Below are 15,231 nucleotides of genomic sequence, written 5' to 3'. Positions count from 1 at the left end.
TGAGCCTGGTAACTGGTTTTTATTTTCCTTTTACTTTCTTTTGAAAGAATGCCGGCAAAACTGATCGCCTGTGAAGACATATACCTTTCATTTTCTTGGCCATTCATCACCCGAAGATAGAGAAACGGAGTATAACACAATTAACATATTGTTTTCGCAAATAAAGATACCGGAAATGATAGATTGATATTCCCTCTTAAGCATCAGTTCCACGTCACACTGTTGGTAACAAAAGTGGATCAGTGACCCGCCTTGCAACCTCAGGAGGGTCCCGGAAACATCGTGGAGTCATCCAGTCACAAGAAACTACGTGAAGGTGAACTGCTCTCGTTTAGAGTGGTATATAAGGTAGGGCTTCATATTCCAGACCACATCTTCATCCGAACCTCACACAGGCAACATGAAGCTGGTGAGTACAGCAAGGATGTTCCTGCTGTGTGGAGGGCTCCTGCACTTGTGACATTTTTGTGGCAGCAACAGAAAGAGAGTGACCAGTGAAAGCTATTCCATACACGCACCTGAACGCATGCTAAAGCGATAATCTGTCCAGCTGAAGTGCAGACTGTAACCATTAAGCTGGAGAGCATATCTGTTTGAATGGTGAAGAGAATTTCTCGATAAGGTGATAAAAGTTAATAAGAGTAGAAAATATACCAGGTTCTCAGAGATGATTGTCCACAGAGGAATGTTTGATCACGTCAATGATTATCACTGGCATTAGATTGAACGTACTAATCATCAGAACGGATTATACATTGATCATATAACAAATACGTAACGCGAATAAATCTAACCATATTACCAGTGAGGACTCGCTGCCTCCTCTTTAAAAAATGAATTTTCTTTATTCCTTCCACCTTGTGCGGTGGTGCGCAGATGATCCTCTCCTGCCTCGCCGTAGTCACCGTCGCTGGTCCGCAGTTCCACTTCACCAGCCCCAGGCACATCGCCATCTTACGAGACAACCGTTTCAACGATGACAATGGCAACTTCCAGTACGAGTTCGAGACGGAGAACGGCATCTACGAGAACGTGGTTGGTCGCCCCGGCCGGAGCGGCGGCCAGACCATGGACGGCTCCTTCAGGTGAGAATCATCTTCATGCTTCGGTGTTTCATCATTTTCCACGTTTAGATTCAACAATGCTGTTGCAGAAGGTTTTGTGTCTACTTTCATACTGAGCTTCTAGGTAGTTACCCTGGACACTGTGTTAACCTCGGTAGAACAGCAGTCTATAGTTAACTTATTATATTTTCTTACAGTAAGATGTTGATAATATTGATGTGCTCTTATCATAACATCAGGAAGTAACAGCAACAATCTTTAATCCAGATTTCCGCTTCCCAATGGCATCATCGCTGACTTCCAATTTGTCGCCGACGAGAACGGTTACCAGGTTCGATCCCCGGTGATCCCCACGCCTCACCCTCTCCCCGCCCACGCCGCCGAGCAGGTCGCCTTAACAGAGCAGCTGCGCGCCCGTGGGGCCAGGTGGGATGAGCAAGGCAGGAGGATTGCTCGCTCTGCAGGCTATTAATAGTGTTCACCGTGCACTCCATACACTGGCCTGCCTCTCGTTGCTTGCTCCTCACTGTTTCATAATTAGGATGTGAAAACCATAGATTCTTTTATGACTGTCTGAATACGTGTCCATCATGTAATAAACTGTCTGTCATTATTCATTCGTTTGAGCATCAAGTTCGGTATAATAAAGACTATAGCAACATCATCACAGTGTTAGGACACATATGAAAGTACCTGACACAACTTCAGCTCTCCAATGAGAGAACCAACCCCTAGTCCGCAGCAGTAATCAGTGATGCAGACTTCCCTGCTCAGTATCATTTAATCTCTCGTGAGCCAGAGGTAAATGCGGAAGTCTTATCCTCCCCTTCTGAGTGCACGAGCGGCTACGAGGATGTAAGGACCTCGAACACGTCAACGACCTGGTTAATCCCGCTCCCAGGTCCAGTCGTCGAGATTACTGAATACGTCAACCTCGTCTCACAAGTAAGGAGATATCTAGGTCCACAGATCTGAGTTCTTTGAAGTTTTTCTCTCTTTCTATACAATAGAAATAATATAATCAGATCCAATGCCGTCAGACATATCTCTAGCATGATAGGAGGTGTCAGAATTATAATATGAAGTGGTTAGTTTATCATCCAGACTTGAGCAGCTTGGCTCCGACGTGGTACTCGCCTGTAAGGAGCAGCCCAGGCAAGACGCAGCCTGCGGCTTGTAACCTTGTTCATGATAGAACTCGAGTCAAACTGGATTTCAAGGTTGATTTTAAGTTCGTGTGAAGAGACGCTATCATTTAAGCAGCCCATTAGTGCATTTCTTCACTAGGTCTCATGTCGTCAGTTTGTCAGTGTTTATATATATATATATATATATATATATATATATATATATATATATATTTTTTTTTTTTTTTTTTTTTTTTTTTTTTTTTACCTTGTCGCTGTCTCCCGCGTCTGCGAGGTAGCGCAAGGAAACAGACGAAAGAAATGGCCCAACCCCCCCCCCCATACACATGTACATACACACGTCCACACACGCAAATATACATACCTACACAGCTTTCCATGGTTTACCCCGGACGCTTCACATGCCTTGATTCAATCCACTGACAGCACGTCAACCCCTGTATACCACATCGTTCCAATTCACTCTATTTCTTGCCCTCCTTTCACCCTCCTGCATGTTCAGGCCCCGATCACACAAAATCCTTTTCACTCCATCTTTCCACCTCCAATTTGGTCTCCCTCTTCTCCTCGTTCCCTCCACCTCCGACACATATATCCTCTTGGTCAAATCTTTCCTCACTCATTCTCTCCATGTGCCCAAACCATTTCAAAACACCCTCTTCTGCTCTCTCAACCACGCTCTTTTTATTTCCACACATCTCTCTTACCCTTACGTTACTTACTCGATCAAACCACCTCACACCACACATTGTCCTCAAACATCTCATTTCCAGCACATCCATCCTCCTGCGCACAACTCTATCCATAGCCCACGCCTCGCAACCATACAACATTGTTGGAACCACTATTCCTTCAAACATACCCATTTTTGCTTTCCGGGATAATGTTCTCGACTTCCACACATTCTTCAAGGCTCCCAAAATTTTCGCCCCCTCCCCCACCCTATGATCCACTTCCGCTTCCATGGTTCCATCCGCTGACAGATCCACTCCCAGATATCTAAAACACTTCACTTCCTCCAGTTTTTCTCCATTCAAACTCACCTCCCAATTGACTTGACCCTCAACCCTACTGTACCTAATAACCTTGCTCTTATTCACATTTACTCTTAACTTTCTTCTTCCACACACTTTACCAAACTCCGTCACCAGCTTCTGCAGTTTCTCACATGAATCCGCCACCAGCGCTGTATCATCAGCGAACAACAACTGACTCACTTCCCAAGCTCTCTCATCCCCAACAGACTTCATACTTGCCCCTCTTTCCAAAACTCTTGCATTTACCTCCCTAACAACCCCATCCATAAACAAATTAAACAACCATGGAGACATCACACACCCCTGCCGCAAACCTACATTCACTGAGAACCAATCACTTTCCTCTCTTCCTACACGTACACATGCCTTACATCCTCGATAAAAACTTTTCACTGCTTCTAACAACTTGCCTCCCACACCATATATTCTTAATACCTTCCACAGAGCATCTCTATCAACTCTATCATATGCCTTCTCCAGATCCATAAATGCTACATACAAATCCATTTGCTTTTCTAAGTATTTCTCACATACATTCTTCAAAGCAAACACCTGATCCACACATCCTCTACCACTTCTGAAACCACACTGCTCTTCCCCAATCTGATGCTCTGTACATGCCTTCACCCTCTCAATCAATACCCTCCCATATAATTTGCCAGGAATACTCAACAAACTTATACCTCTGTAATTTGAGCACTCACTCTTATCCCCTTTGCCTTTGTACAATGGCACTATGCACGCATTCCGCCAATCCTCAGGCACCTCACCATGAGTCATACATACATTAAATAACCTTACCAACCAGTCAACAATACAGTCACCCCCTTTTTTAACAAATTCCACTGCAATACCATCCAAACCTGCTGCCTTGCCGGCTTTCATCTTCCGCAAAGCTTTTACTACCTCTTCTCTGTTTACCAAATCATTTTCCCTAACCCTCTCACTTTGCACACCACCTCGACCCAAACACCCTATATCTGCCACTCTGTCATATATATATATATATATATATATATATATATATATATATATATATATATATATATATATATATATATATACATATATATATATATATATATATATATATATATATATATATATATATATATATATATATATATATATATATAATGTTTGTACTGCTGTGCGATCATTTGAATACAAGTACAGTTTCACACACTTTAAAACCATTCTAAAATTCGTCTTGGTCACTTCACTGTACGACACCATGACGCCGCCTGGAGATCTTCCTTAAGGTCGTGGCCTCAAGCTTCATCTCCACCACAAACATCAAATAACAGTTGTCTCGGTACAACTGGACCTCCTTCGTGACTCCTACCCCATCCGGGTCAGGACCAGACAACTCCTTTTCAGAATGACGCTAACCTTGGCAAGCTTTGAGACCCAAGTGTAATGTGCGTTATGTCGAATTACCCATTCAGTCCCTCTAATGTCCCTTCTGTGTGACAGATCCCCGATTGTAGACTGATTCTGTGGTCACCTATGTAACTGGCTATATCTTCAGTTCAAGTGTGGACCAGTGTGGACAAAGAAGAGCAACACGAAAATGATCACCTGACAGTAATTCTTCAAAATATAATATTCTCTTCCAAAGAAATAGACCTTGAACCGAAAAGGCAGGTGAGGCATGTACCACGGTGCCTCGAGGTTTCTGCTTATTCACTTTTGGTATCAGAACAAAAACTGGTTCTCAGACTTGCTGGCCATCTCTGTAATGTTTCCCAAATGACCGCCTCTCTCATCCTCTCACCAAGTTTACGTGGGAATTTTCAAGTGAACATTTTCGACCTATGAATATTCTATTGGAAAATTCAGTTTTCAAAATATTCTAAAAGAAATATAGTAATAATGATGTTCTCCAAGGGATGCATAGATAAGTGGTAAGCGATAATCTAGTAAAAGCTTGAGGAATTTCAGCTTAAGAAAGAAGGCAATTTTTCATCATGAAAATGATTGCTGTAGCTATCATGGAAGATGTGATGTTTGCTTCGCGTAATCCTTCCAGTAACCTCCAATACAGCTTCAAGAATGCATACGAGACAACCTTACATCGTCAGAAACCACGAAGGTTAACTGCTCTTGTTGGGGGACCTGTACAGGCCTCCTCGTCACTGCTCGCGAGACCTTCATCCCTTCCTCACACAAGCCACAGTCTCTACAACGTAGCTCACTCATTCATCAAGCCACAGTCTCTACAACGTAGCTCACTAGTCATCTTGAATGTTTCATTGACTACACGTGAGATGTATTGATTTTTTTCTGCTGTTGTATTTGAGAAATTAAATGTGAACACTTGAAAAACCTGTAGTTACACGCATCTTGGAATCTTTAATTCATCTGTTGGGATACAAATAAAAAAATTATCCGTGGAATGCCTACTGATTTATGAAATTAGATATTTCCGTTGTACTCAGGTCGACAGAACATTACCGAATATCGGTGAACATTTGTCGTATGTCAGTCTCTGCTCGATGACGGTAGTGTTATTGGTCGCCGACGAGAACGACTACCTGATTCAGTGCTCGCTGATCCCCGTGTCTCACATGCTTCCCGGCCACGCCGCCCAAGCAGGTCACATATGCCTAGAACGAGCAGACCTATAGCGCCTTGTAGGATGAGGGAGGCTGGAGGATTTTACGCTCGCATTAAAGAGAAAAAATGAGCCTGAACTTGAACAGGACTGTCCACCATGCAGCCACACTGGCCACACTCCGATAAGCTAAACGGTGATCTGGGATCAGAATCTGCCCATCAGAATTTCTTTTGATTGTGTACGTATTTCTCCTTACTTTATCCTGTGTTGTGTAGAAATAAAACTGTTTGATACGAACTCACGAGCAGAATTTATACAGATGTTGTCATCGTTCTGGTTATCAGAATGGAAATTTGTGAATCAAGTCTGTACCTGAATGTCCGCAAGACTGAGAGCTTGCAAAGCCCTATTTATCTCGACGACTGTTTTGTCTAATGACTTTCTTCCTTGATCAAAACAAGTCGGAAAATCACCAACACTGTGCTACACAACAGTGAAACACTTGTGAAACAACACGAACTCTTTAAGCACTTGGTATCATGTTACAACGCAGCTGCTGAAAAAGAGAAGCATTTATACACTTGCTCAGTACAACACAATGACTAAAATTTGCATTGCCTGATACGATGTAAACTTGCCTGCTGAGCATGTGCAGTGAGGATGATATATGAAAAAGGACAACCCATTATTTTCATTATCATTATAAATCATAATCCTGCTTTGGATTTCGGTAAAAAAATGAACTCTGTCCCGTGCGCACCTTTCACCCTCCTGCATGCTCAAGCCCCGATTGTTCAAAATTTTCCTCACTCCATCATTCCACCTCCAATTTCTCCCCGTTGTATTTTTTCCTTCCGCTTCTGACACATACATCTTCTTTGTCAACCTTTTCTGAACCATTTTCTCTGTATGCACAAACCATTTCAGCACACCCTCTTCTGCTCTCTCAACCACACTCTTTCTATTAGCAAACATCTCTCTTGCTCTTTCATTATTTATCAGATCAAACCACCTTACACCGCATATTGTCCTAAAACATTTCATATTAACATATCAACCCTCTTCCATACAGCCTTCTTTATAGTCCATGCCTAGCACACAATTGACATTGTTGAGACTACTGTTTCTTCAAACATACCCATTCTTCCCCTCCCATATAACATTCTCTCGTTCCATACTTTTTTCAGTGCTCCCAGAACTTTCGCCCCCTACCCCACCCTATGACTCACTTCCACTTCCATGGTTCCATTCGCTGCCATGTCCTCTCTAAGTTACCTAGAAGACTTCATTTCCTCCAATTTATTCTCCATACAAGATTACACCCTAAGTAGCCTGTCCTTCAACCCTGCTAAACTTAATAACTTTGCTTCTCTTCACACTTACTCTCAATTTTTCCCTTTTGGAACTTCATGTAATGACGAAATATAACCTAAACATTTTCTTAGGGAATTTTCAAAAGAAGATTACCGGTACGTGTCAAGCATTTAGTCTTCCCTGGCCATCACGTATTCATTTAACTGTTTAGGACACTGATGTTTGAAGCAAAGAATGCAACGCCAGACTCCACCGACATCGCCCAGCGACCTTGGCGCGTCCGCCCACAGCCATGAGAAATGTCAAAAGGGCAAGTGATGTCCTTGACTCGAGTATAAAAGGTCCGTGCACTTGTAACTAAACCCATCTTCGTCCCATCTTCACTCGAACAACATGAAGCTCGTGAGTACCACAGCTGAGTGTGGCTGAATTCAGGGTCTTACAGGCTCTGTACGATGATAGTTTATACAGTTATGAAATAGGATAGAAATCTATAGTTTTTTAGTATAATGTAGTATACAGCTTGGTGGCATCTGATGATACAGCAGGATTGAACAGCAAGTAGTTGAAAGAGTTGACAGTCTTATCAGTGATCAGGAGAAACGTCATGATAATCTGTATACGAATTCTGTATTTGGACAGAACCCATGCAACTGCTAATCCTTGATGTGGACATTTTCATATCCTGGATATGTTGCTGCAGTATGTTGAGTTGATCTACGTGAGTAGTTGCAAGAATACACTTATCCAGGCACAGGATGATAGTCGCATGTCATTAAGATAAAAAGGAAAATTTCTGCTTATCAACTAATAAGACACGACCCCTTTTTTTTTTTAGTTATAGTGTTCTTTATGAAGCATTTTGCTTGTCCAAAACGGAGCACAAAAAGTAGAATATAATGATATTCCTAGTAGATCTTGTTCACAGACAGAATCACAAGGTCTCTATGGAATAATTGTTCGTTCTCTTTGTCAGGGTTCTGTATCCTTCTTATTCTCTTGTCGCAGATGGTCCTCGCCTGCCTGGCCTCCGTCGCCGTCGCCGCCCCCCAGCACTTGGACGAGCGAGATGCTCGACACATTGCAGTTTTGCGGGACGACCGTACGGACGATGGTCAAGGCAACTACCAGTACGAGTTCGAAACTGAGAATGGCATTTCCAAGAGCGTGGTGGGGCGGCCTGGATCGGCAGGAGGGAACGTCGTGGAGGGATTCTACACGTAAGATACATGTTTGTTACTGGGTAATCATTTCATGTTTAATTACAGCTTGAATTATCCAGCTTTTCATATGTCATCTAATTATTTCATCTTTCTTTTTCTTCTCCATAGGTTCACCTTCCCTGACGGAACTGTCGCAGAAGTTAGGTTTACCGCTGACGAGAACGGCTTCGTCGCCGAGTCCCCTCTGATCCCCGAGACCCCAGCCCACTCTCTTCAGCAGATCCAAACCGCTGAGGAGCAGCGTCGCCAAGGCGTCACCTGGGATGGCCAGGGAAGGAGGCTGACTCGCTAGTCAGACACGGGGATATTCTGAGGTCCTCGATATACTTCCTCCCATCAGAACGAACACACACAGTTCCGTGAACCATTTTCTTTCCTTGGTAGAAACAGCTTCAATGGCTTCTGTTGTTATCATATTTACTAATTTCTTTTAATGAAGATGAATGTCAATAAACAGAAATAGGTAACATATGTGATTATTATCATTTATCATCATTCTCTTTTGTGGTAAGTGAGGACTTCAGTAAGCTCCCCTGATACTGAAAACTAAATCATGAAATAGTTTAGTCGTCTACGTCATGTTCCTCCTCCTGAAGCAGACATGAGACGCCTCCTCACCTGCCACACACCACCACCACAGACGTTAACACCGTTCTTTCATTTCTCTTCTATTCTTCTTATATTTCTAGTATCATTATTCTTTCCTTTTCTCATATTTTACCCTCACTGAACCTTGATCATCAAAAGAGTATCTACCTTATCCGCAATATATATATATATATATATATATATATATATATATATATATATATATATATATATATATATATATATATATATATATATATATATATATATATATATATATATATATATATATATATATATATATATATATATATATATATCCTTAGAACTGATAGATGACACCAGATTAGTGAAGGACACTTGAGCATGCCTGCAATCCCCAGCGGAAGATGTGTCGTCAGGACATATGTACATAAGAGTCACACATCCTAACACTTACCTGAGAGCATCCATCATCCCACTTACACTTATCATCCATCATCCCACTTACACTTATCATCTTTATATGTACGAAGAGTTGATGGCTGGGTTACTTACTAGATGGCCTAATCGACATGCAGAGCCTTTCTGCGTGTGACCTTGAGCAGAGAAGCATGATGGACGCAGCGTCTCGTGTGGTCAGCCCACAGATCCACTTGCCAAGATGCAACACAAAGCGGTCAGGGCCGACCTGACCTTACCTCTCACCCTCTCCATGAATCTGTTATTCAAGAATCATGACTCATGACTCATACCACAAAGCATTGTTCTCCCCGATTCACAACACACACACACACACACACACACACACACACACACACACACACACACACACACACACACACACACACACACACACACACACACACATACACACACACACACACACACACACACACACACACACACACACGCGCGCGCGCTATTCTGAATCTTGAAGCCAACTAGAAGAGCATTACTTCCTTTCTTCTTTCGGTAGCTTTTCATAACAGACATCAGATGATGTTTCATTTTAAAGAAAGTAACTTCATATCTTGATTCGACTCTGTGGCACAGTCTTCTGATGTTGATCAAGAAGAAAGATGTATAGCGAGTAACTGTCCAACATCGTTGGTATTGCAATATTTTTTTTCAGATTCACAACACATTGTGATCATAACACCAGACACATTGTGATCATAACACCAGACACATTGTGATCATAACACGAGACACATTGTGATCACAACACCAGACACATTGTGATCACAACACTAGACACATTGTGATCACAACACTAGACACTGTGATAACAGCTCCATGTCATCACAACACCAGACACACTGTAATCACGACACCAGATATCTAGTGGACATTCCAATCCATTATACGTCAAGAAACTTCCAGTTATTTCTCAAAGTATCTGTTCGCAGGAGATGCTCTTCATTATAACCTGCTAATCTTAACCTGCCACCCTTAACCTGCTATCCTTAATCTCCCATCCTTACCTTGCTATCCTTAACTTGCAATCCACACTCAACTGTCCTTAACTTGATATCATTATTTTGCTATATCAAACTTGCAATCCTTAACCTGCTATCCTTGCATATGTTCCCTGTTGCTGGTAATCCTTGTAATCTATGTCTCTTTTTAGGATGCAGATCTTGGTAATATGTAGTTTGTTGTCGCTCCCAACCCTTGATGCTCCCTTAACACTATACATATATATATATATATATATATATATATATATATATATATATATATATATATATATATATATATATATATATATATATATATATATATATATATATATATATATATATATATCCCTGGGGATAGGGGATTAAGAATACTTCCCACGTATTCCCTGCGTGTCGTAGAAGGCGACTAAAAGGGGAGGGAGCGGGAGGCTGGAAATCCTCCCCTCTCGTTTTTTTTTTTTAATTTTCCAAAAGAAGGAACAGAGGGGGGCCAGGTGAGGATATTCCACAAAGGCCCAGTCCTCTGTTCTTAAACGCTACCTCGGTAATGCGGGAAATGGCGAATAGTTTAAAAGAAAAGAAAAGATATATATATATCCCCTGGGGATAGGGGAGAAAGAATACTTCCCACGTATTCCCTGCGTGTCGTAGAAGGCGACTAAAAGGGGAGGGAGCGGGTGGCTGGAAATCCTCCCCTCTCGTTTTTTTTTTTTTTTTTTTTTTTTTTTTTTTTTTCCAAAAGAAGGAACAGAGAAGGGGGCCAGGTGAGGATATTCCCTCTAAGGCCCAGTCCTCTGTTCTTAACGCTACCTCGCTAATGCGGGAAATGGCGAATAGTATGAAAGAAAAGAAAAGATATATATATATATATATATATATATATATATATATATATATATATATATATATATATAGAGAGAGAGAGAGAGAGAGAGAGAGAGAGAGAGAGAGAGAGAGAGAAATAAACAGGTATACATATCTATATGTATGACATCATTTACCTATGTAGCCGTGGTGAGTTCGCTGGTTGAGGCGTGGGTAACGGGTCAAGTGACGCTAGGTAAGGTCAAGTGTCCAAGTCTCTTTTCTGAGCAGGATTTATTGTTGTTCTTGTATTTGTCTGCTGCAGTGGAAAATGTATGGTTGTTGAGAACATACTGAAATATTCGTTGTATATTCCACGGTTTTGAACAATTTTTGACAGTATAATTGTCTCTCATCAAGATGCTTCAAGTAACTGAAGAGTCAGTAAGTCGTTATATTATCATAAGATCTATGATGTGTCTGGCGAGAGAACAGTTATGAGTACTGGCCATGTGGTATTTTGTCGCCCCGTCCCCTTCTTGTGGGTGAGTGCGTGAAAAAGTGATGACTGCATGTCATACGTGTATAGTTCACGTTGTTCTAGATTTTCATGATGTTCATGTCGTATTGTTCATGTTATTCTGAAGTTTGCATGATCCGAATATGTTATAGTTCATGTTGTTCTGAAGTTTGCAAAATGTGCATGTCGTACAGTTCAAGTGAAAGATTACTTTGGTTTGGTTTTATTTACTAAAGCAAGTAACGTTCCTCTTGATTATATCTTACAGGACACGTTCACTAACTGTGTGATGAGCAGATCTCACGAGATTCTTCAAGTGTACATAGCAGTTAGTGATCTGATATTGGGCCTAACACTTTATACTGATGTTTAACACTGTGTATTTGCTGGTTCATGGCTGCTTTGAAGAAACCATTGCTAACAAGAAATTTCTTCACTCTGTTTACTTCTTGGTCAATCCTTCATAAATATGAATGTTTTTACCGCTATATCAAGCTAACTGTATAACACTGTTAGCAATTATGCACCTTCCAAGGTGTGTGTGTACTTCTCACACGTATTCCTGGTGTATTTACGTACCTTGTGCCTCTGTATGAATACCTAAGAAGCGAGTAGTAGTGTCGCTGACATGACGTTCATGATCAATATAAAGGACAGAGGATTCCTTTATAAATGTCGTCGACCAAGGAACAAATATGTGTAAGTTGTGAGAGCTGGATATTAGCATACTTTATTTTCTGTGTCACACATACAGACGTTAGCACAGTTGCACGGTGGGAGAACCCGTCATCACTCCTTATATTTGGTAGTCAAAATTGCCAACTGGACACCTCAAGAGATCGTCTACAGTGTAACTCTGGACAACAAATTTTGTTATATCTATAGACTCTCTCTCTCTCTCTCTCTCTCTCTCTCTCTCTCTCTCTCTCTCTCTCTCTCTCTCTCTCTCCACACACACACTCACACACTTTTTATTTTTACTTTCTCCACATGTTGGACGTTAACAAACGGATTACCATGGCCCCGCTGGGTGAGTGCCTGACGAAGGCCGACTACCTTGTGCTGGAACTTCCATGCCAGTGGTATAGGCAGCCCCCCCCCCCCCCCCCGCCTGTACCACTGTGGGTACAAGTTTAACGGGCTTGGCGTGCAGCATGCAGGAATGTATGTGCACGTGCACAACGCGTGCAGCATGCAGGAATGTATGTGCACGTTCACAACGCGTGCGTGTGCCTCTGTGTGTGTGTTTGTATACGTGTATATGTCCTGGAGTGCACATGTACCCTATGTGTGAGGGTGGGGGATGTGTGCAGTACCTACGTATATGTGAAGTCTTGTTTAATGCCACTTGTATGGTAGGTCGTAATCACTACTGACGTGGTACATCAAAATGGTTTGTTATATAGACAAGTTGACAGTTCTTATATTATGTTCACAGACTTGTTCATGCATGAGCTTAGACAGTGATTATCAGCTTTCTAAACTAAGCTACTACTGTATCAACGTCATACATCAAGCTACAGCTGTGTCAGCGTCATACAGTAAGTCACGGACTGTATTAGCGTCATGCAGTAAGCTGCAGCTGCGTCAGCATTCTCAGTGCGCTAAAGTTATCATCAAGTAATTACAAATCTGGTTACAGTAACTGTAAGATCATTCAGAAAACACCATCATGAATTTTAGTGTAGAATTACAAGGAAATACAAAGTTGCGGCCAAAAACGTTGATGTCTCATGTATGTTTTGGCGCCATTCTTCCCAACACTCAGACGTGGCTGTGTGAACCTTGCATGAACAAGATGGGATCTAACATCATTTCTGTTGTGATTTTTCAGTCTTCTGTCGCTCCATCATTTCAAACAAATCTAATTTATGTATTTTGAAGAGTTTGGTTACTTGTGTATTACACTGCAGTGGTTAACAATGCTATAAATTATGAGATAAAAGAAAGACAAAAAGGAAATATTCCTGAGGCACACGTGTGGCTGGGGAACACAACCAGGACGCTGGGAACGGAAAACTCACAAGGTTGTGTCTTTTGTATGATCGTTGTTGTGTATGTTATCGCTTCGTCTTTCGAGACAGAGTTATTGTCCTACTTTGTTCTTTTTAACTGCTTTGTAATATTTTCATCCAGAAAAGTGCTATATCTACACGTTCAGGTCACGGGAGCTGAGAAAACACGGCTCCGTAGGGGAAACACGGCTGCCTGAAGTGTGAACAACTTGGTCGAGGTTCGTAAGGTTCGAAAGTTCGGTGACCATATATCATGTCTTTTGCTGAGCTTTGTTTTCGGTAACAGAGAATTTATGTTTACCATTTCATCATTACAGCAAATCAACAGTGTGCTGTCTGCAGTGGGAAGATGACGTTCAGTTTTACAATAATCTTACGATGCCTTTGATTTGCAGGTTTGCGTGAAGAGACTGACCCTTGAGGAAAAGGTAGCTGCAGCTGCTGATAAGAAAACAACGCTAGCACACACGGGAGATGTCCTTCAGGACATCCTTGAGTCCAGCTAGCAGAGAGAATCATGGAGTGAGCCATCACCGTCGGGAAGCTGCGCTTTGGCTGTTGAGGTTTTAAACTTACAAATCACAATGCTCTTCGCATTGCTCTTGACTGACAAGCCTGGGATGATATGGTTAGTGAAAAAGACATGAACGTTGCTGGGAAAAGTCTCAGTAAAATCTGCCAATGCGTAGTAGACGGCCTATTTCTAAAACGAGGCCAAGGTGGAAGAACAGTGCAATAAAGAATTGCCTATTGTCTAAAAAAGTAGAAAACTTATGGAAACCATCATTCGAGACAAAATTGTAAAACATTAAGAGGATCATCACTTGATAAATGATCCTCAGCGTGGCTTTGTATGATGAAAGTAAATCAATTGATCTCTTTTTCTAAATCTTCAAAATACATTCGATAAGATTTCGCATCGAAGGTCGCTAAAAAAAAATTGGATCATGTGGCATTGAGTGTGTTATAGTTTGGTGGGAAGGTTATTGTCTAAATGGTGCAAACACAGCTGCAATGAACGGCTAAGCCTCAAAATGGTTAGACGTAACAAGTGAAGTGCCACAAGGATCAGTCTTGAGACCGGTTCTCTTTCTCATATACGTGTATTAATGAAACTGATAATAGGCTGCATTGTAAGATATCAAAATTCACTTGGGGTATAAATCTACAAATGAACGCTAACAGCTTCAAACTGACGTGAACAAACTGGTGGACTAGCTTCATGGTGGCAAAGGAATTTCAATACCGATATGTGGAAAGTTTGACGTATCGGCAACGAAAACGAAAACGCAAGCTACAATAGCTAGGAACTCTTTTGAACTGCAAAAAGTAATTGAAGAAAAAGAGTTGGGCATAATCATCTCTGGTTACCCAAAACCAAGTAAGCAGTGCACAGATGCAGTGAAAACCAAGTAAGCAGTGCACAGCTGCAGTGAAAACCAAGTAAGCAGTGCACAGCTGCAGTGAAAAGAACAAAGTTCTTAGATTCATCGGTAGGGACTTAGAATTTAAG

The 15,231-nt window shown here is 41.5% G+C and overlaps 2 protein-coding genes across 2 annotated transcripts; both read left to right on the top strand.

Moving 5' to 3' along the window:
* Positions 1–376: 376 nt before the first annotated feature.
* Positions 377–2,288, top strand: LOC139766754 (cuticle protein AM1274-like). Its single transcript, XM_071695674.1, has 3 exons — positions 377–409; positions 877–1,085; positions 1,332–2,288. The coding sequence occupies exons 1-3, from the start codon at positions 401–403 to the stop codon at positions 1,534–1,536; spliced, it is 423 nt and encodes a 140-aa protein (XP_071551775.1). The 5' UTR covers positions 377–400; the 3' UTR covers positions 1,537–2,288.
* Positions 2,289–7,460: 5,172 nt separating this feature from the next.
* LOC139766881 (cuticle protein AM1199-like) lies at positions 7,461–8,817 on the top strand. Its single transcript, XM_071695893.1, has 3 exons — positions 7,461–7,525; positions 8,132–8,343; positions 8,455–8,817. The coding sequence occupies exons 1-3, from the start codon at positions 7,517–7,519 to the stop codon at positions 8,636–8,638; spliced, it is 405 nt and encodes a 134-aa protein (XP_071551994.1). The 5' UTR covers positions 7,461–7,516; the 3' UTR covers positions 8,639–8,817.
* The last annotated feature ends 6,414 nt before the right edge of the window (positions 8,818–15,231 follow it).

This window comes from Panulirus ornatus, chromosome 58 (assembly GCF_036320965.1).
Source record: "Panulirus ornatus isolate Po-2019 chromosome 58, ASM3632096v1, whole genome shotgun sequence".
NCBI classification, from domain to species: Eukaryota; Metazoa; Arthropoda; class Malacostraca; order Decapoda; family Palinuridae; genus Panulirus; species Panulirus ornatus.
This window is presented reverse-complemented; position numbering and strand designations above follow the sequence as displayed.